General features: G+C 39.6%; 1 protein-coding gene across 3 annotated transcripts in view; it reads right to left on the bottom strand.

Moving 5' to 3' along the window:
- The window catches only part of NEIL3 (nei like DNA glycosylase 3), an 80,236-nt gene that overhangs the window by 24,153 nt on the left and 33,672 nt on the right, over positions 1-22,411 (bottom strand). The window contains exons 7-10 of one of the 3 annotated variants that reach the window (XM_045813444.2): positions 21,791-21,948; positions 19,956-20,376; positions 12,138-12,312; positions 10,058-10,530 (exon numbers count right to left, since the gene is read on the bottom strand). In XM_045813444.2, the coding sequence (XP_045669400.1) occupies positions 10,348-10,530; positions 12,138-12,312; positions 19,956-20,376; positions 21,791-21,948 (937 nt within the window). In that variant the 3' untranslated portion in view covers positions 10,058-10,347. Of the gene's footprint in view, positions 1-10,057; positions 10,531-12,137; positions 12,313-19,955; positions 20,377-21,790; positions 21,949-22,411 lie in introns of those variants that run through there. The other 2 variants (XR_006782584.2, XM_045813446.2) reach the window with 2 other exon arrangements.

The raw sequence follows: 22,411 nt of genomic DNA, 5'->3' as shown, positions 1-22,411 counted from the left end.
ACCGGCAATGATTATGAGGCCGTAAGCATTGGATTCTTTCTGTATTCCTTAAGCTTTGATTGAGAAATCATTTGTTTAGGGTGTTAGACTTAATGTTATGGAGGGCTTTTACCAAACCTTGCCTTTTGGAAGTTTACGGTTTAACATAACGCAAGATTTGGTGACAACGCAATTCGACCCAAAGAAAGTCTGCAGAAAAACATTTTAAAAATGAGAAGGGGTGGCGGGAGGAAGGAAGGGAGACAGGGAAGGAGGGAGGAGGCAGGGAGGGAGGAAAAAAAAGTTCTAAGGCACTGTGTACAAACAGAACAGTTAAACTCTTTTCCCTGGGTCTCTTAGCTTCTGAAATCTTAACTTCAGTGAATGTTTGTTTTCTTCTTCATTCCCATCCCCTGTGAATTGTTCAGTTGACATTCTAGACAGGATGTTTTACACTCTGAGATGAGTGCTATTTGTTTTGTTTTCATCTAAAAGTCTATTGGGGAGTTTTAATCAAGGAGTCTTCATGGGAGTTAACATGTATAAAAGTAAGAGTATCTCGTTTTAAACAATCCTGTAAATGAACCAACCACTGACCCAAACAGGGAAGGCAGAAAGAAAAGCAGGTCAGAAGTGATGGCCAGGAAACACAGCAGAGAGCAAGGACCAGAGGGCTTGCAAAAGACACTAGAAGCAGAAAAAACGATGGACGGGAATCAGCAAAGAGACTGGTGTGATTACATTACTTAATTATGCAAATAATTGACATTGAAACTCATTCAGAGCCACAGTGTTTTAGACTTAGGGATGTCAGAATTCTTCCACCACCACCTCCTTGTTTTATGTATGAAGACTCTGAGGTCTAAGAGACATTCCGTCTCTTGGCAGGGTTGCACATTATTTAGCAGCAATTATTTTTATTATGAAGTGTAGGACCGACATTAGAAACCAGGTCGCCTGACCATCCGTTGCTCTTTCCTCAACCTCACATTTCATTCCATTTCAAAATGAGTCATTATTACGGCACGTTTTAAAAAGGAGCATTGCATGGTGATTTTAATATAGTGGATTAAAACGTTTTCTAAAACCCACGTAAATACTCCATTCCAGAAGAGTGGTTCAGACTGGAGCTTGCACAAGAGTTCCCTGAGGGCTTCCTACGGCAAAACATCTCTGGCCCTGATCCTGGAAAGTCTCCCAAGCTCTAGGGCAACGCTGATGTGGCCGGCCCGCATTTTTATTAGTTTTCCTAGCATGGCTCCCGGAAATGGCTAGTATTTATAGTAGACAGACTCTGGGAAGTTTGCGTGAGAGTAACCAACAATTTGCAATGAATGAATGATATGAAAACAATTACCACAACCCAAGTTGGCTGATTTGGGCTTTAGTTATCTTCCATAGGTATAATACAATAAATAGCCTCTCTCCACGCCAAACACCTCGTATAAACTCTTCTGTGCCTATAGGCTCCTCCTAATCTCTACCTGTTTGTAGCAGGCCAACTACTCACCTCCAGTATTTCCGCCTACAGGAAGTCTTCCTGGTGTCCCTCAGGGTGCCACGGGAGCTTGTTTTCCTAGTTTCTCTTTGTTCTATTTCTTTATGACAGCTCTTGTCATATTAGATCTAATTGCAATTGTTGCTTTGAATGTTTACTTCCCCCCAAGACTTTAAACAACTTAGTCAAGCACAACAGCCCCCTAAATATTTGTTAAAATATTACCAAAATGAGGATAACCAGAGAAAACAAATATAAAATACGTACAATAGAACTAATTCTCCGTGAGTGAAACTCATGGTTTTTAATTGTTTATTACCCTCTATCTATCTATGTATCTATCTTATCCTTGGTAGACTTATAAATAAAACGAAAACTAATTCTGTCAAGAAACAATACTAAACATGCTAAATGTAATTTGACACGATACAAATCTTCAATGCAAATATTTAGAAATGCCACCCAAAAGTTTAGCACCATCAATAATGATTCATTGATTGCCAAACCATTTCCTTTAGAGGTTTAATTCCTAGGATTTTACAATGGGAAGGAGCCTTTGATGGAACCTGAGGTCCTTTCTGACCACATCTGCTCTTGGTGAAGGTCAGTCACTGAATTTATTCAATGACCTCTGGGAAGGACCTAAACATCTCACACAGTTCAGTTTACCACAACCCAGTTCAGTTTTAAGAGCTCAAATTTTGGACATTTTTTCCTTTCTATTAAACCCATAATCTCATGTCTCTTAGTTCCGTTTTTCTTGACCTATATGAAAACATAATTCTTTTTTTGTCGTATCAGTCCCTCAGATTTCTAAAAGCAGTTAAGTTCTGTTCAGTACATTTTCTTTAGTTAAAAAAAAAAAGAAAAAAGGATACTCATTTAAGAAAGAAATACTTACCAAGTATATTTATTAATTCAAATGCAACTATATATTTACTGTAAAAATATCATCATTGAGGTATATATATGAATATAATCTCATTCAGAAGGGATAATGGGAATGTGCAAATTAAATTTGATTGAAAAATACAAACAAAAATGAATGATACACACTCATTACAGGAATTTTACTGATGTATTTCCCTATTATCCTATTTCATAAGCGGCTTTTGGTCACCAGTAATATCCTTGTTTCTATATTTTTCACTTACGGAACTTTATTCGTGTGAACATAAGGAGTACTATCAAAAGAAAGTTTAAAACGGCTGGATGCCTTCAAATGTTAGAATCCCATCCCTAATTTCGTTTCACGGTGTTACTCCCGCCCAGTTCAGGACAGAGCTGATAAACCTCCCTTCCCCTTGAAGTCTCCATGTCTGATAAAAAATGGAATACTTGAGTTTATGCAGCTGTTCATGAGCTAATTATCTGCAATCATTTCTGATTACTTAATAGGCCATGGTAGGATGTGTGTTTGCTGCTATGTTGAGTTTAGACATTAGGCTTTAATGCGCTGATATGGTTAATTGTTGTGCTCACTGCTGCCTGCTAATAGACCATTCCTGAAAATGAGACCATATCTCAATGGAATTTGCTTGTTTATTTTAAATAAGTAATAACTACAAACTCAGATCCTAGATCCAGTGTTTACCATTTTAAGAATGCACTTTTAATGCTGTATCATTTCTAATGCATTTAAATTATTCAAGTTTGGAGAACACACGTTATTAAACTAATGAGTCAATAACCAACTCAGATACTTAGATTTCACATTCTTCCTGCTCCGTTCAGCTTCCTAAATTGTTTTCTGCCATTGATAGCAAAATAAATTCTTTTTAAATGCGGCCAAACAAGCTGAATGTAATAACCCAGTAATGAGAAAAATATATGCATATTAAAAGCAGACAAGTATTTATTAACATGCGAACCAAGATGCCTCTGCGAGCGGTGGGTCGGAGCGACATCGAGGCATTAACACGCAAGGTGGACGAGGAACTGTTGTAATGACGCTGTTAATGTGCTTTGCAGTTTTGCGTTTTATGATGGCGTTTAGTCCAAAAAGCTAGTGTGTAGTTTTAAAAATTTAGAAGGTTGTTCTTTTGTCGACTCTCCATATATTTGTGTTTCTGATTGCCAACGACGGATGCAAAGTGTCCGTACAGATGCTTTTGGCGTCTCTTCCTCTTTTCCTTGCCGTTCACAAGCTCTATTTTTTTCTTCTATCATCACCGTTTCATTTCTTCATCTCCTTTAAACTGCCTTTTTCCTCTCTCACTACTCTTGATTAGAGGAGCCAACAGGATCCAAATAATAAGTAGAAAGTGTTCCAACCCCTGAACTCTCAGCTTTCCTTCTGCAACTTCCAAGAACAGGGTCCTTCCATCCTCTGCCTGCCCCAGGCCTTGTTAGCACTGGATTGACCGCTTTGAAGGTAGACTTCAATGAACGGGACCCTGTGGATTGTTTGGGTCCATCGCGCCGGGTGACATGGTACGATCCTATAACCTGCTTTCCCAGAAACACTGTACACATAGGGCTTCGGTGAACTTAAAGCCATGTCTCCTCCTCCTCCTCTTTTTTTTTTTTTTTTTTGAGGATTTTATTTTATTTTTGTTAGAGACAGAGAGAGAGAATGAGAAGGGGTAGAGGGAGAGGAAGATGCAGACTCCACACTGAGCCTGGAACCCCACATGGGGCTCGATCCTAGGACCCTGATATCACCACCTGAATCTGAATCTGAAAGTAGACGTTTAACCAACTAAGCCACCCACGCACCCCCAAAGCGGTGTCTCTTCTGCCCTCCAAGAAACGGGGAGAATTGGACTAGAATTGTATTGATAGTGATTTACAATCCTTATTGGATTTACATCTAGAATGTAACATACGCCTGGATTTCTCTGAGACTTTGGATTTCCTTCACAAATTAAGGTTCTTAGTGATTCTTTTATGTTTTCTATTTCTAAATTTTTGAGGTATCACTGGAAACATGACAGTCACACCAGCATCTCCTTCCTCATACCTTCCTTTTTTAAAGTTCTGGGTTCTCTGTTCACCAGACTCAACAGGTACTTCCTCAGGAGCTCACGAAAGCCTTTGTCTGGTGAAATTCAAATCCTCCTGTGAGACCATTGGCACGGCACTTTCCTCTCCGAGACATCCCACAATAGCTGTGGCAGTAGTATTAAGAGTAGCAATAATAAAGATAATGAAATGAAATGGAGTTTTTTAAATGCCAAGTGCTATGCTAGCCCTTTAAATGGATACAGCACTTTACCCTCAAAACAGTGCTGCGAGGTGTACTGTTATGATTTCATTGATGAGTTAACCGGGACTTAGCTTTCAGTAGCCAAAGCTTAACAAAATATCATGTTCAGGGTCACATGGTCAAGGTCAAGGTAAGCGATAGGGCAGGTCTTTGAACTAGCAGATTTAAGAACTGTCTTATTCCAGAATCTGCGTAATTAAGGATGACACATACAGTTCCCCACAATGCTGGCAGAATAGATTCCTTCTTCTCATTTGTTCAAGAAGCCCTCTGTTCGCATCGGTGATTTAGCACAGGTCCCAGGGTGCGCTGGCTTGTTATCTGCCCCTGGGTTCCTGCAGGGGAGGCAGGGACTTATTTATTTTTACATCCTCAGAACAAAGAACTGGCCCATCTTGGAAAATCCATTTGTAGTAGGGAAATGGAATTAAGTCTTCCTTTACAAAGATTTTTCTTCCCGTACATGTCCTATGTACATTTTTCTTCCTGTCCATACCTTTCCTTAAAATACACTATTTGAAGCCACACAGGACTATTTGCTATTCCCCACACATTCCCTGTGCTGGTGCTCTTAGCTATCTTTGTGCATGCTGTGCTCACTGCCTGAAATGCCCTTCTACATATGCAAACCTTCACCAAGGTGGTATTCCAATAGCCGTCTTTTTCCAGAATCTCTTCCAGCTCATGAATCAGATGTGAGTGAGCTCTTTTTCACTGTTCTTTCTGCCCCTTGCTTATAGGGCTGGTATCCCTTATGATTTTCCACCTCAGAGACTGTCAAGCTCTTTTTTAAACCTACGTAACATTGATTTTTTCACATAGTAGGTGCTTGATAGGGATTAAATGAATTCAAAACTAAGAAGTTATTTAAGCCAGTTGGTTTGGTTTCCTATAAAATGAAGAGGTTCAAACTCATGGGCAGTGGGCATTGTAGGTACATTTTTTCATCTCTATGCTATTAAATACAGTTTAGCAGTAAGGCAGAGTTCTTTTTTTCTTTTTCTTTTTTTCCTTTTCAATGAATGCATACACTTTGATGTGATTAGTTTTGGCCTGTCCACTTGCAAGCAAATGTCTGCAGAATGCCAAAAAAAAAAAAAAAAAAGAGAGAGAGAGAGAGAGAGAGAGAGAGAGGGAGAGACTTTCGTTTAAATTACTAGAAAGATTTAACAGCTTTTAGACACTGAGGAATTTCTTTCTTTTATAATAAACCAGCAACATTCTGTTCAATGACATTTAAGTGCATTCATGTTTGAGTAGTGGTAACAAGGTTAAAAATGTTCAGTAGACTGACATTATATTAAACTTTTATCTATTAAATTCAACAGATGCTTACCAAGTTTCTACTGTGTGCAAGGCACAAGCTTGGCAAGATTCTGTGAAGAACAAAGAAGAGTTACATAAAATCCCTTAAAGAGGGGAACGTTAGGAAATGCAGATAGGACAAGTAACATTACAGGAGACACACGGTAATGTGTGTCTGTTCTGTAAAGGTAGGCAAAGAAAAAAAGAGGTTACATCTTTTGGGAAACTCATTAGAATATTTATTCTTTCCTTCCGTACACCAACTTGCTAATAATGGTGACTTGGAATATGCAACAATAGGTGCCTTTAGAAAGTAGATGAAAATAATGGATTAAAAAAAATGAATGGAAATTAAATAAATAAAAGCAATAGAAGGCAGTGGGAATTTAAAACAAATTTGTGGACACTTCAACATTGCCATTTAACACGATAAATTTTAGGGGAAAAATGAGCATAATCTTATCATGGCACCACGATTATTTTCATTTGCGTATGTTAGGTATTTGTGCAGATTGAAGACCCGCAGTTCTGAGAACAGCACTTTTCTTGAAAACATAAAGGAGAACAGCTTGCTTCAGAGGGTGGGCTTTCGTGCGATGACAACCTCATTCAAGCCACGGCCTGTGTGACACTGACGCCTCTCCTACTTAACCTACACGAACCAGGTTTCCTAAACTGGAAAATGAGAAGTAACAACAATAATAAAGCCTATTTCCAGGGTGGTCAAGAGGATTCAATGAAATGCTCCAGAGAAATGACAGCCGCTGTCACAAAAGAAGGGCCCAGGAAACAGCGGCTCTTCACAGCGTCTTCCTCACTTTACCTCCTACCTCATTCTCAGCCTGCCCCCATCACTGAAATCCTTCATATTCATACGCTAGGGGTCTGAAATACCAAGAAACAGGCAGATAAACCCCAAAGAGCTGAAGAGCAGCGGATCACATAGCATGTCGTGGAAAAGCAGCACAGTGATGGACAACAGGCTCCCAAGGCTGAGCCCGGTCCCGGTCCCGCTGCTGTGGGCGTCCATGTTGTCGATGTGGGACAAGGGCCATACCCGCTTCCCTCCAGCCGGAAGCATCAGGAGACAGAGACGTGATGGCTTCTGCCCCCACGCCCCCTGCAGAAGGTGGCCTAGAAGCACCGGGCGGCCAGAGGAGTCACCTCTTTGCCTGAGACAGCCCGGAAGCACCGAGCAGGAGCCTCGGCAGGAGCAGAAGGAAGCCAACCAGAACCACGTTGCAAGGGCTCTGTGACGACACGGTCCCTGGGCCTGACGCCCCCAATTTACACCAGAAGCTACACATCCGATCAAACTGGAACAACAACGTGCTAAAAGAGAAGACTTAAATAGGCTCTAGACTTTCCTAACACCATAACCAAATATCCAGGATATAACAAAACATCACCCGTCATGCCCCAAAGCAGGAAAGCCATAATCGAAAGAAGAAAAGACGCTCCACCAGCGGCAATAATGAGGTGATCAGATGTCTGCATTATCCGACCAGGATTTTCCAAGTGCTTACAGAATCAATTCTAAGTTCTCTGGAAACCAATTTAAAAAATGGAAAATCCTCAGCAAACAGAAGTTACACAAAAGAACCAGGTTGGAAAGTACAGGCTGAGAAACACAATCACCAACATAGACAAGCTTGCTGGGTGGTCTCGCTAGTGGAGACAGCAGGCTCAGGGACCACAGCCATCGGAGGAGCTAACATTTGTATCTTCGGGATCTCAGAAGGATGGGGGCAATGTGTGGGACTGACAAAATGTCAGAAGAAAGAGTGGTTGACAAGTAGTAGGTATTACATCTACATACCTAACTTCCGACAACTGAGATAAAATGGTAACGCTTCGCAGAAGATGTAGAAAACCTGGAATTTTTCAGCTCCTTCAACCTCTCCACGTTCATGCTATAGCCATCATAATATACCCGCATGCGTTATGCATCTCACAAGGCAATGTTACATTATCTTGCTTTCAACAGTCCCACGTATTGTAAAGAAACTAAGAGAAAATAGGAAATATTTTTTATTTATTTAGGTATTTGCCTTTTCAGCTTTTCTGTATTGCTTCCTAACGATTTGCATTTCCGTCCGGCACCGTGTTCCTATGGCATGGACTTCAATGGGCATCGTTCCAATAGCTGCTTTAAAACCCTTGTTTGCTAATTCCCATGTCTCGGTCATCTTGGAGTCGGTCTCTGTTGTTTGTCTTTTCTCTGAAACTGGGTCACATTATTCTGGTTCCTCTTATGTTACATAATTTGGATGGAATCCTGAATATCACATGGAGGTGGGTCTGGATTTGGGATATTCCTCTAGAGAGTGTTGATGTTTTTGTTTCCACCAGCAATTAATTTGGTTGGATTCAAACTGCAAATTCTCTCAGGCAATGGATCAAATCTTGGTTTGGTTCTTTTGTCCTTAGCTGCTCTGTGCGCAGTCTGCCCCCACACGTGGCTGGGGTGTTTCAAGGGTCAGGCGAGGACAAGGGCAGAGTTTCAGCACAGAACTTGGGGCTCCCCCTCTGGAATCTCCCCTATTTCCCCCTTTTCCAGTGGTCTCTTCAGGACTCTTTTCTGCCACACTTTGGCCGGCCCACTGGGTACTAACTTTGCTCTGCCCTCAGGATAAAAACTGCAACATATAGGAAGTTACCTCCAGCTGCTCTTGCCTCCCAAACCTTAACCCTCTCCAGAATCTGCCAGCTTTGGTTCTCTCCGCAGGATCACTGCTGAGTGTGTACAGAACCTAGTTATCCAGTTGCCCGGAAACTACAGCTGGGTTCAGTGAGAGCTTGCCTCATCATGAAAGCAGAAACCTCCTTGAGGTTTTGAAGGAAAATGTAGTCAAAACTCAGAAGTAGGTTTGAACGAACGTCATTTTTCAAACATCCATTCTTTCCACACAAGATCCTGTTCTGCCTGTCCAACTGGTTCTTTGATGCTTCTCAGGGAAATCTTCTTCATACAGATCCTGTGTATTTCTTATTAGGTAAGTGTCTATAAGCATCATACTGAAATTGATTGCATTTCATTTGCCTCTACTTCCCTGGCATTAATTTGCTCATTTATGGAAGCCTCCTTAGAGATGGGCCTTTCTCTCCCGTGGCACAAGGAGTCTGCAGTTTTGCTCTGAACGCACGTCCTGTATACTTCACACCGGGTCAGCTAAGCTCACCCGCGGTCCAGCCCAGTTCCGGGTCGGCCTTGTAGTCATCGTCCTGTTGCTCTTCGGGTTGGGATCACTGATCTTGGGTTGGTTCCCAGTTCTGTCTCTTCAACATAGAGTTCAAATGCAGATAAGACCACAGCATATGCTCTGGCCTTGCTGAGAATTTCATATGCTGATAATTCTGAGAGCTCTGCACGGACAATGTAGCAACAGACTGGGAAGGTGGGGGGGGGGGTCAAACCATCTTCTCTGCGGTCCTTTAGTTTTCTAAAAATCTTTTTAATAGACTGAACCAGCTCTGAGTGGAATTTTCCACAAACATGTAGAAATAACATTAACACTGAGGTTTTCCTTTTCTTTTGGTAAGTAGTTATATAGGTACCTGCACTAAAATTTGTCTGGGGCTACACAAGAACAGAGGGAAGATAAAATGAGAAATAAAAAAACAATAGCACATTAGTAAGCTTTTTAAATGCACTTGCTCTTAAAAATTAATTTCAGATATTAAAATCAAGATCAGAAAAATTGAAATCAAATTCTCTTGTAAAGATCTATAGACAACTTCTGTTCCTAAATGTTACTTTTATATTCTGAATCTCCACACGTTTCTAGGAAAATGCATTTGAAGTTATCCGAGTGTTTGGCTTATCTCTAGCATTTAACAGGGAACTTGATGTCTGTTGAACAGAATAAAAACAAGCAAATGTTCTTTTCCATAAGGGAGATCTCATTTCCTTAAATTTCATTTAAGAAAACAAGAAGTACTTTAATCATATGCCTTGAAGAGTGGCGATGCCCAAGAACATTACTCATTACAGAGAGAAGACTTAGCTATTTCACTGCACTACGTAATCCTCTCCCCCTACCCAAAGAAGCTGCAAGAGAGCAACAGCACATTAAAAATACTTTATTGTCATTACTAAATGCATTATATATACATGATAAATAGAATATATGGTACATCTGATGAAACACCTAGAGTCTTAATCAAGGTAAAAGAAATACCATAGAGTGGAAAGATGGCACACATTAAAAAAAAAAAAGAGTAGCTCTCAAATAGTGCAACAACTATAAAATGTGCCACAGATATCCTACAATCTTTCTATTAAACAAAAGGAGACTAAACATTATATACGGTTTGAAGAAATTAAATGCCAGATATTCTACAGAAGGAGAAAACATTAGCACCCTGGAATGATTTTTATTCCCGGTCCATTTTCTGCCCACTGGAAAAAATTGCACTGTTTTGCCTTCCCAAGAGGACACACAAAAAAATTCTTTCCGTTATTAGGTCCAATCTTCAACACCGTTCTCATGATGGAGCGTTTGCCATGGTTGCAGAATGGGAAGGACAAATCTGCCCACTACAGGGTGAAAACAGAAGGATTGTAAAGTTTAGGTGCAGGTTAGAAATGTGTACAGGCTGAGCCTGGGTACATGTGATCGGTGCACCCCACGTTCCCTGCTACTATTAATCTGACATTGTAGAATTGACACAAGTCATTAGTTTTGCCCTCAAAAAAGCTTACGGACTGTAAAAAGCATCTCTCCTACAAATTTGCTTGAATTATGCAGAAAACTGCCATGATTCTGAGTTTCTCTTTGTCTAAAGGCATGCTTATAGGAGTTCTTTCTTCTTTATTGAAAATATGTGAAAACAACCAGAATTTTGATGTAAAGCAATCACCAATGTTTCTGCTATCAATCTGTTTCAGTTAAAACGATTAAGATCAAAGATTTGTTACGAGTTTGATACTAAAGTTCCTTCATCTCTTAGGAAAAGAAAGGATCCAATACAGAATTACACGGATGAATTTAGGCAGATTTTCTTGTATTATTCTTATAAATTTTGACCTCAAGGGGGCTTTAGAGCAGGCTGTGATATTATTATTAATTTGCTACCTAATATGTTTTCCATTACATCCACAAAAACTCCTTGAGGAGGAAATGTGTCAGTTCAGTAGGATGGAGTTACATTTTGTGCAGGGGTTAAGACCTGGAAAATTCCTTAGGAAGGTACCACACTGAAGACAGAGACTTTCTCTCTTACTGAGCCCAACCAAAAAAATTTTTGCTCCAGCACTGAAACAGATCAGTATTTTCTTTTTTTCAGTTAAGCACCAGATACAACAACTGGGAAAAATACATATCTTTACACATTAGAGTCACACTCAGCATAGTGAGAGGCTCACACCCTGAGAAACACAGAAAGTGAGACTGAAGAAGGAGAAGGACCCCAGATTCTAGGGTCCTATCCCATCTTCGTTTCCAGGGACACACTCACAGATCAGCAAAGGGGGAAGGAATCGCCCTTTATTTACATTGTTATTGGGCCAACTTGTGTAATCAGATTCACTAAGTTTACTGTAAATCTGCGGCATGTAAACTATGTTTCCTGTGTACTTCTATCCAATGCACAAACCAAGGGTGGGTTTCGTAGCAGAAGTTAGGAAGAGCACGTTTACATCTTGGATTATTGGCCACCTGGGTAAATCACTCAATACCCTTCTATCTTTATAAACCAAGGGCAACACATCTACACTTGTGGTTACACATGTGACACATTAGAATCATCTAACAGCTATTATTTGATCACTTTTTCTTTTTTTGATGAAGCTCTTTGAATTTTGAGTTCTTCAACATTCAGGCCTTCAACTGAAGTGTCAACATGGCTATTTAAAATTTAAAGGTGAAAAAGAAAATAAAATTTAAAGATGAAACTGGAAAAAAGATTGCTATTGATTGCTCTTTTTTTGGGGGGTGGGGGAAGCAGGGAGCAGGCGCAGAGGGAGAAAGAGAATCTTAAGCCCTGACGTGGGGCTCGATCTTGCAACCCTGAGATCATGACCTGAGCCAAAATCAAGTCAGACGCTGAACTGACTGAGCCATCCAGGCGCCCCAATATTCTTTACATTTTAATAACAGAAGTATTCAATTACACTAGAGCAAGCTTGAAAAATCTTACACGTACTTGGAAAAATCCACACTGTGCTTCTCTAGGTAGAGGGCAAGCATAGAACTGCCTGCCCTTGTTTTCGCCATCCTTCCGTACAACCCGGAGAACACATAGGCGGTTGTGTTTACTGCAGCGAGGACTGTCAGCATATAATGCGCAAGTACCATCTGTCATATTAATTCCAAGTTCACTGAAATGACAGGTTACAAAGTTACTACAGTGTAACAGCGCTAAAGGGATCATTCCCACTACCTCACCCCATCATCCTGCCGCGTTAGAATTGTTTGTACCAAGACGCGGTACCAAATAGTGGACCATGGTCAACTGTAGGTCATCACACACACTGCGACATCTTTTTAATTCTTGGTTTTCCCAGGTAATCCTAATCCACTTCCAAACCTACCTATGCACCCAAAGCACAGAATTAAAATTTCTAAAGAATAAAAACAGCTGAAATGTGCACCCAGGACATCCACTTAACTTACTTTTCATTTGTGGTATCCAGTTCTTCCCTTACTCAGGATTACAGTGTGGCCCCTTTTATTTCCTCTAAAATATTCTCAAGCCCACTGCTCCCCGCCCCCTGAAGAAACTAGAATGACAGTCTTCTCTAATTATTTTCTTATTGGTAGCAAACTCTCATCGATGGCTCTGACAAGGCCAAAGAGATCACCCTTTCTATTGTCCACTTTAAAGACAATTTCCTACGCTTTTCTTTGATCAAGGCTACTACAATAGCGGAAATCATACTTCAGCAAGGCACAGTCCACCTGGCAGAGCAGAAATGTGTGTTTTGTAAAGCTACAAGGGAAGCTTTATTCTCCCCCACAATTAGGATCAAGAGTATCTGCAGGTTATTCCCGCACACAGTGGACAAAGGTCAGAAGCCGGACTTCTACTGTTAGCTGGAAAAGCAGAATTTTTCCTTGGAAAAGGAGCTTCATGATTAAGTTTTTTTTATATTTTGTGTATTTTTAATAATGCCTTTATAAGAATTAGTCTTTTTAATAACCAGTTGAAGAGAAAAAGAGCTCACATTAATAAAAAACAGAAGTCCTTCCCCTTAATATCCTTATTTTAAAATTTTTTAATGGTAAAAAATTCATCCTTTCTCATTTGTTTTGGTTATCATTATTAAATAATTTCTAGGATGGAATAAAATATCACTCTTAAATAATTTTTAAAAATCCTTTAAAAATCATAAATACTTCCCCTTTTTCTTGCTTCCTAAACTCCATTCTTCATATACTTGTTCCTATGATGCCTCGAGGTATCATATGTAATTGAAATGCTCAGAGTGTGAGGTATTTTTTTCTTTCCAGTTTTATTGAAATATATCTGACATATGAGGTCTTTTATTTGTGGTGAACTTGGTTTAAAATGACTCAGAACACAGATGCTTAAATACATTGCTTTAAATTAACTCAAATATTCTGAGGGTAGTTTCTGAAGCTGGTCATACAGCAGGTATAACTACGGAAATCACTATAGTTAAATATCTTGCCAGCAACTGTTTTGTGGCTACCTTCCTCGGGGTGAGGGACAGTAGCCGGTATTTTAGAGTAACAGGTAATACCATCCCAAAAGAGCAAAGCCAGAAGGCACCAGGCCTTGCTTTTCCACACTCCCTCCATTTCACCAATGCCCCTTCCAAGAGAGGAGGGGATATTAAAACTTCAACTTAGAGAGACGCTGAATATGTAGATGGTTGTAGAGAAGTCAAGAAATGTCAAAACCAAAGCAAGGGGATCATAAATGTGCTTTAAAAAAAACTGTTAATGTATAGAAAAGCAACTGATTTCTGTGTATTAATTTCGTATCCTGCCATGTTGCTGAATTGCTGTGTGAGTTCTAGTAATTCGGGGGTGGAGTCTTTTGGGTTTTCCACATAAAGTATCATGTCATCTGAGAAGAGAGTGAGTTTGACTTCTTCTTTACTAATTTGAATGCCTTTTATTCCTTTTTGTTGTCTGATTGCTGTTGCAAGGACTTCTAGTACTATGCTGAACAATAATGGCAAGAGCGGGCATCCTTGTCGTGTTCCTGATCTTAAGGGAAAGGCTTTCAGGTTTTCCCCATTGAGAATAATATTCGCTGTGGGCTTTTCATAGATGGTTTTTTATGAAATTGAGGAATGTTCCCTCTATCCCTACACTCTGAAGAGTTTTAATCAGGAAAGGATGTTGTATTTTGTCAAATGCTTTTTCTGCATCAATTGAGAGGATCATGTGATTCTTGCCTCTTCTTTTATTAATGTGTTCTATCAAATTGGTTGATTTGCGAATGTTGAGCCACTGTTGCATCCCAGGGATGAATCCCACTTGATCATGATGGATATCCTTTTAATATACTGTTGGATCCTATTAGCTAGGATCTTGTTGAGAATTTTGGCATCCATGTTCATCAGGGATATTGGTCTGTAATTCTCCTTTTGGATGGGGTCTTTGCCTGGTTTTGGGATCAAGGTAATGCTGGCCTCATAGAACGAGTTTGGAAGTTTTCCTTCTGTTTCTATTTTTTGAAACAGCTTCAGGAGAATAGGTATTATTTCTTCTTTGAATGCTTGGTAGAATTCCCCAGGGAATCTATCAGGCCCTGGACTCTTGCTTTTCTTGGAAGGTTTTTGATCACTGCTTCAATTTCGTTACTGGTTATTGGTCTATTCACATTGTCAATTTCTCCTGTTTCAGTCTTGATAGTTTATAGGTTTCCAGGAAGGCATCCCTTTCTTCCAGGTTGCTTAATTTACTGGCATATTGTTGCTGATAATAATTTCTAATAATTGTTTCTATTTCCTTGGTGTTAGTAGTGATCTCTCCCCTTTCATTAATAATTTCATTAATTTGGGTCCTTTCTCTTTTGAGTAAGTCTAGCCAGTGGTTTATTGATCTTATTAATTCTTTCAAAGAACCAGCTTCTAGTTTCATTGATCTGCTCTACTATATTTCTGGTTTCTAATTTATTGATCTCTGCTCTAATCTTTATTATCTCTCTTCTCCTGCTTGGTTTAGGTTTCAGTTGCTGTTCTTTCTCCAGTTCCTTTTAGATGTAAGGTTAGCTTGTATATTCGGGATTTTTCTACTTTTTTGAATGAGGTTTGGAATAATCAAGTCAAAAACTGTGCAGAAGACGTGAACAGACACTTCTCCAAAGAAGACATACAAATGGCTAACAGACACATGAAAAAATGTTCAACATCATTAGCCATCAGGGAAATTCAAATCAAAATCACACTGAGATACTACCTTACACCAGTTAGAATGGCAAAAACTGACAAGGCAGGAAACAGCAAACATTGGTGATGATGTGAAGAAAGGGGAAACCTCTTACACTGTTGGTGGGAATGCAAGTTGGTATAGCCACTTTGGAAAACAGTGTGGAGGTTCCTCAAAAAGTTAAAAATAGAGCTACCCTATGACCCAGCAATTGCACTACTGGGTATTTACCCCAAAGATACAGATGTAGTGAAAAGAAGGGGCATGTGCACCCCAGTGTTCACAGCAGCAATGTCCACAATAGCCAACCTGTGGAAGGAGCCGAGATGACCTTCAACAGACGAATGGATAAAGAAGAGTGGTCCATATATACGATGGAATATCACTCAGCCATCAGAAAGGATGAATACCCACCATTTGCATCAACATGGATGGAACTGGAGGGAATTATGCTAAGTGAAATAAGTCAAGCAGAGAAAGATAATTATCATATGATTTCACTCATATGTGGAACACAAGGAATAGCACAGAGGACTTTAGGAGAAGGAAGGGAAAACTGAAGGGGGGGAATCAGAGGGGGAGATGAAACATGAGAGACTATGGACTCTGGGAAACAATCTGAGGGTTTCAGAGGAGAGGGGTGTGGGGGAATGGTTTAGCCTGGTGATGGGTATTAAGGAGGGTACATGTTGCAATGAGCACTGGGTGTTATATGCAAATACAGAATCATAGAACACTGCATCAAAAAAAAAATGGATAAAGAAAAAAAAACTGTTAGGAAGATAAAAAGGTAAAAAAATTAATAGAAAGGAGTGAAATGATGCTTTCTTACAGAAAAAGATTCACACATGTAAACATAGTTTTCTACATTATTTTGACAGTGGTTGCCTTAGATAACAATTAGTGGGACATTTTCTAACCCATTTGCTTCAACCTAGACATCTCCAGGGCTCCAAATACCCAGGACAGGTTTAAATTCTCTTACTAGTAAAGCTTTCCTGGGGAGGGGCAAGGTGGAAGGGAGGATTAAGGTGGGGGAAAAAGGCCCCAGTGTCCCCCTTGGGTTCCTCATTTCCTGTCTTTCATTCTATTTCCTCCTTGGTATAAGTGAAAGACAAAAATATCCACATGCTATCTTGTCCCTAGTACTCAGAGTGTGGTCCGCTGACCAGAAGCATCAGCATTACCTGGGAGAGCCTCAGAGAACATGAATTACCCACCCTGCTCCAGATCGCCTGCAGAATTAGAATCTGGATGGTAACAAGATTCCCAGGTGATTCATATGCACATTAACTTGTGAGGCACTGAGTTAATGTAACCAAGATACTGGTGCCACCTGCGATCACATCAACTCTAAATATGCACAGCTAATCTTAATTTTATGATAGAAAACATTATCCAGGATAATTAAATGTTCTGATTAATTGAGGACATCTTGGTTCCTCTTTGTTTGCATCATTATTTAAAAACTTTCTAAAATGTAGCAGAGCATTTTCTTAGGTAAACTTAGCATACAAAATAGTTTAACTTATTTTGATAACTAGGATCATCATTTTGAATATTAACAGTGGATTATAAGTGGCCTATTAATATAATAGATCAGGGGTTGACAAATCTTTTCAGATAGCACATATTTTCAGCTTGTGGGTCTTAACAGTGTCTGTTTTAACTACCCAACTCTGGTGGTGTAGCATAAAAAGCAGACATAGAAAGTACATCAGCCAATGGGAATGGAAGGTGCTCCAATAAAACTTCATAAAAACAGGTGGTGGGCTGGATTTGGCTCTGTCATGGTAAAGTAAACGTCATTAGAAGTGAGCAATGCTTGATGCATAATAGCTTCTCAATAAATACTTGTTAATAAATAACACTGAACAGAGATCAGATAAAGACTATCATCAAGAACGAGCACATGACCATGTACAAGTCTGTAATTTAAAAACGGATAGTTTTCAATGATCAATTGATCATGGTTTAACTTATTTTACAGATAGGGTGATTCTTTATAATAAAAACACTGCCTAAAATGTTTTGAACTAATCAGTGTTGTTAAATGTAGATTTTGCAGCTCAGCGGTAATTCAAGAACTAAAACAGAGGTTCTGTGACTCATCCTAGATGGTCCCAGGTGGTTCTAAAATCCTTGGGGGCTGAAAACTGCAAAGGCGACAGGGAGCGCGCCTAAGCGGTCAGTGTCTCCCGGTGTGAGAGGTGGAGCTCAGCCAACCCCGACTAGCAGACAGGAGAAAATGTCAGTGATTCTGCCGGCTTTATTTCCTCCTCCAAGTGAACCTCTGCTCAGCTCAGGAAAAGCCTTAACCGAAACATGTGTTCTTTGAATACGCACCCTAGTGTTTTGCTCTGTATTTACAATAATTGGATCAAAGAATTAAAACTGTTTCTAGCAGTATTCTGAACTGCTTAAAAATCGGTTCAACCATCTAATTTATAATCCAGTAGCTGGATAAAATTCAAGTATATCCAAAGACCAATCTGGAAATATGCCTCATCAACATAGTATGTATCATGTGGTGATAAGATCAGTAATTAAGAGAACAAAAAGTGAATTAATTACCATATAATTATTAAAGAAAAAAATAAACTGGCTATAAATTCTCTGAGTGGACCACCTGCTTTAATCGTATTATGTTGTGAGCTTCTGCTCGGCATCTTGTCCACAAGATGAACACTGTAGCTGCCAGACAAGGAGAAAAATGAAATAAATGACAGTAATTTGCAATTTATTCCTTGTAAAGTAGCTGGGTGCAGAAGGGCTGCTAGGTGAATGTATTTCATCACTTGACATTTATTCTGCTAGTTGATCTTGATTGATTTTAGAGTCTCAGTCCTGGGGTTCTTATATTCAACACACACGCAGGCTGCAGCGTTTCTAAGTAATGCTGTGTGCTGTGATTAATCACATGACCCTATTACTAATGGCTTATGAAGAAATCATTTAAATTTAAGGTTACATTAATGTTTTTTTAAATCCCTAATTCATTAGTTAAATTGTCTGAGATTTTCTACAAAGCACTGAGGAAATAAAAATATGCCAAGATATTTCATCTGGGTACAAGGAAGGCCACAACACTTCAAAATGCTCACATGCTCGCATCTACTTCTTTCCGCTGAAGCTACAGAACAGAAGAATTTTCTTACAGGACAGCTTCCCAACTCAGATAGATGCTCCAGACCTGAGCTCCTTCATGACCTTTGATTGGGGTTCATTAGGCGTTAATTAGGATTAAAGTGTAAAGGGAGTGTCCCGATCCAGTTAGTTAAATGCTTGCACTCCACAGCTTAATTCACATGTCTGTCATTTCTGAGTATTATGGACAAAAGTTAAAGTAGTTATTATAAATGATTATGAACAAGATTTTTTTTAAAGAAATTAGCCAAGGATAAATCATCAAGACTAACTTGACAGTAAATTTAGAGTTGGGCTGGAAGACTTGAGACAAAAGGATCTATTGACCAAATACTGCCTCAGAATTATGAAATAAGCTCCAAGGGTTCCCACAGGCTGGTCTGGAACGGTACCCCAGCTGGTCCCCCTTCTTGTTGCCTGAGGGGAGAATCTTCCCCTCAGCAAAGACACAGTCCATCTGGGGAGAAGCTAATAATACAAACCCCACTCCCGCCACGATCACTTTAAATCCCACACACACCAACTCTTTTCTGCTGTCTCCCACTGGCACTAAAAGACCCATTCGAAGAAGACTCTACCTTCACTTCATTGTGAAAATACAGGATGGACAGCACTTGCTTTCTGAAGGGGGAAAAAAAAACGGCTGGGAAAAAAATTGTGGAAAAACGTCTCTCTCTGAAGGAAGCCTAGTATCAGGCTGCGAGAGCAAGGAAGCCCAGATAAAGGGTCTAAGCAAGGTAGTGTGGACAGGTAGTTTTAGACGCTGCCAAGAATCCTAAGAGAAGGGGTGACATTGTTTATTAACATTGCTGTGTCTCTGGTGACAGCAGTTGGGGGTGGGGGGGACTTCTAGATGTGAAGTTCAGAGTCTCAAAACATATCTGGTCTGCTAGTATTTACTTATCAAAATGACAACTTTTCAAGTTCAGATACAAAAGTAGCACACATGTTCTTTGGGCCTTATTGGCTGAAACAAACACCATCCCACACGGCTACTGAGATAAAGCCACTTTCTTTAGCAGAAATGTCACTAAAAGTATCTCTGGCCCCTCTCTTTAGAAGACACTTAACTGAACTGTCATAAGTAAGTCTCCCTTTTAGAAGAACTATCTTTTTTTGGAAGGAGATATGAAAAAAAAAATGCTAACAGTGGTGACTGATATCAGGTGGGATTATGGGGGATTTAAACATTTTTCTTTATATTTTCCAAATATTCTGTATTGAACTGTAGACAGTTACAGTCAGAATAAAATAACTTTTTACAAATAGATATAGAAGGTTCTGTTTTCATTCTCTTCCCTTCTCTAACATTATAAGCTAGAGAAAGCAAGGGAAGTAAATTACCATAATCATCTTTCCGGGTTTGATTTACCTTCCAGAATCAATGCAACAGCTTTAGTAGTGGATGACTTCCCTGCCTTCTTAAAACTTAATGCAAATACCTTCAAAATCAAGGTTAGAAGTATCATACCCGTTAGAAACTCGAGGGTTACCACTTTTGAGGTCTGGTGATGAGGAGTGGGCTGTTTTCAATTTTTTATGTGCTGGACTAAATAATTCAGACTGAGAGAAGACCGTAGGTGATACGTTTACTTTGTTAGATGGTTGAGTTATATGGTTTGCTCTCTCCTCGGAAGGGTGCAGTGGATCACGAAAACAAACGTTAGTCAGAGGAGGGTTTTGAAATTCTCCATCTAGTGTCTGGTTTTGGCTTGTTTTTCTTTCCAAAGCACCGGGTTTATTGCTGAAATCGGCCAAGACAAGGGTTGAAGTTCCAAATGCCGTTTTCCTGTTGATCTTCAGTTCTGTGCTTGGTTTTCCAAAGCTATTACAAGGATACTTCACTAAGTTGTTACAGGCAGTAGAATGTTCTTCATTCTTGATTACTGAATCTGGGAGGAGAGAGAGTTAATTCTGCAGTATTCCTATAATATATGGACTATTTGAAACATCTTTTTATATGACTCAAACCTATTCACCTATGATAGTGAATACATAGAATGAATAACACAGAGTTACTTCGGATAATTCAGGATTAGCCATCGTCTCACTAGGAAATGAAGTATCACATAAAGAGCAAAATTTCAACAACTCGGAGAGGCTCGAGGTGGGTTTAACAAAGATTTATATTTGCTTCTTACTATGTCTGACGATTTAAAGGTCATTCAGCTATCAAGTCTGTTACTGAGGCAACATATTAAAGCAGTGGTAATTAAGAGGTTGGCATGCCATGAAGTTTTAGCTCAGCAGCTAGAGACCTGTCTCGAGATTACCAGGAATGTTTCTGTGAATGACACAGTAAAGGGAAAGGCTTAGTAAAATCAGGCAAAGATGAATTACAAAGACTTAACATTAATTAAAAATGTTTCAGCAAAGCATCCCAGGATTTTGGAATCGGTACTGTAATATGTTCTAAATTGTAGTCTTCCGTACTCAGAGAAATAACAAGAAAATAGTTAATGAGATGCAAAGAGGCATTTCAGTCGAAATGAACGAGGAGACCTAGGACTGTGGTTTTCTGAAGGCTCTCTGCTAAAAGATCCCAAAACAGGAGGCGCCATCCCTTCCAGCAAAGCTGTGCACGAGAGGCCCGCCTTTCTGGCCCAGAGAACAAAACGCAGTGTGACAGCCAGCACAATGTGGGGTCCACAAGTCAAGAATGAACTTTCTCATCTCTAATTGAAGGAAGAAAGAACGCTTTGAGAACACAATAGGAGCCACATCAATGAGCGGGTTCTTAATCACAGGCTCTCTCTGAGGTTTTACTTTCTCTGAACGCATGAAATTGTGAGCTGCAAAGAGTTATTTTGAAGGATTTCAATGAAATCAGTACAATTGTCTGGGTAAAGATTTTAATAACAAGGGGTAGGAAGGATAAAGAAGAGAAAAAATTCAGCATTTTTCTATTCCACCTGCAACGATATTCTTACAGAAATCCTCCCTTTCAGTTTATGAAGCACTTGGACTGAATAACAAACCCAAAGTTGCTGAAATCTGCATAAAACAAAGCTTTATTGAATAATTCATTAGAAATAGTAGAGAACAGATGTGATCATCTCAGTTTTTTGAGATACAAAGGCACGTACTCTTTTAGCACAAGCATGTTTTCCCTCCCTGTTGAAAAAAAAAAAGTACTCAACAGAATATTAGCATGGTTTACATGCAAAGGCTGGCAATTCCTTTAAACCTTTCAGAAAGAAAGTATTTTACTTAGTTACGAAATATCAAGTTGGAACAAGATATATACCTTTGTAAAATTAGCTCTCTTTGAAGTGGAAGGAACTGAAAATCTGAATTCAGGCTTACCAGTAGGCCTTGAAGTCAGGCAAGCATCGCAGGTCTTCGAAGACGGCCTATTTATTAGCGAACACAGCACACACGTCCACTGCTCTTCACATTTCCGACCCACGTGCTCCCCTCTGCTAGATGGCCTCCTGATTGTAGTATTTCTCGGGGGCAACGTGCTACAAAAGAATTTTAAAGTTAATCATTAACACTGTTAGTGCTGTTCTTACACATTCTGGGTATTTTAGAAATTCTTATAAACATTAATACCCAAGTGTGTATAGGCCCTAACTCTCTAATAAAATGTTTCCTCTTGCGCCCTGCTGATTGCTGTTAAAGACAGAAATAACAAATAAACGTTTTTATTTAGAATCAGTTTCGGGTTGTTGTTGTTGTTTTTAAACCCACTAAAAATAGTTGACATGACTGCTAGGAAGCATTTCTCAAATAATGTTTTAAGTAAGTGGTACTCTTCCCAAAGCCAAACTAAGATATCTTTATTCAACCAAATTCAGGGGGTGGGGAAGGGTGGGATGGGGGGAGAAAAAGACTTAGGCAGAAATTAGAACATGGAAAGTAAAACGAGAAAAGTTTTAGTTGCTTCATGTGCCTGTCTCTCTAGAATTTCTCAACACTGTCTAC

The sequence above is a fragment of the Ursus americanus genome, chromosome 27 (genome assembly GCF_024610735.1).
Source record: "Ursus americanus isolate L20-20 chromosome 27, mUrsAme1.1.p, whole genome shotgun sequence".
NCBI lineage: Eukaryota > Metazoa > Chordata > Mammalia > Carnivora > Ursidae > Ursus > Ursus americanus.
Note: the sequence above shows the minus strand (reverse complement) of the source record. Positions and strands in the feature narration are given on the sequence as shown.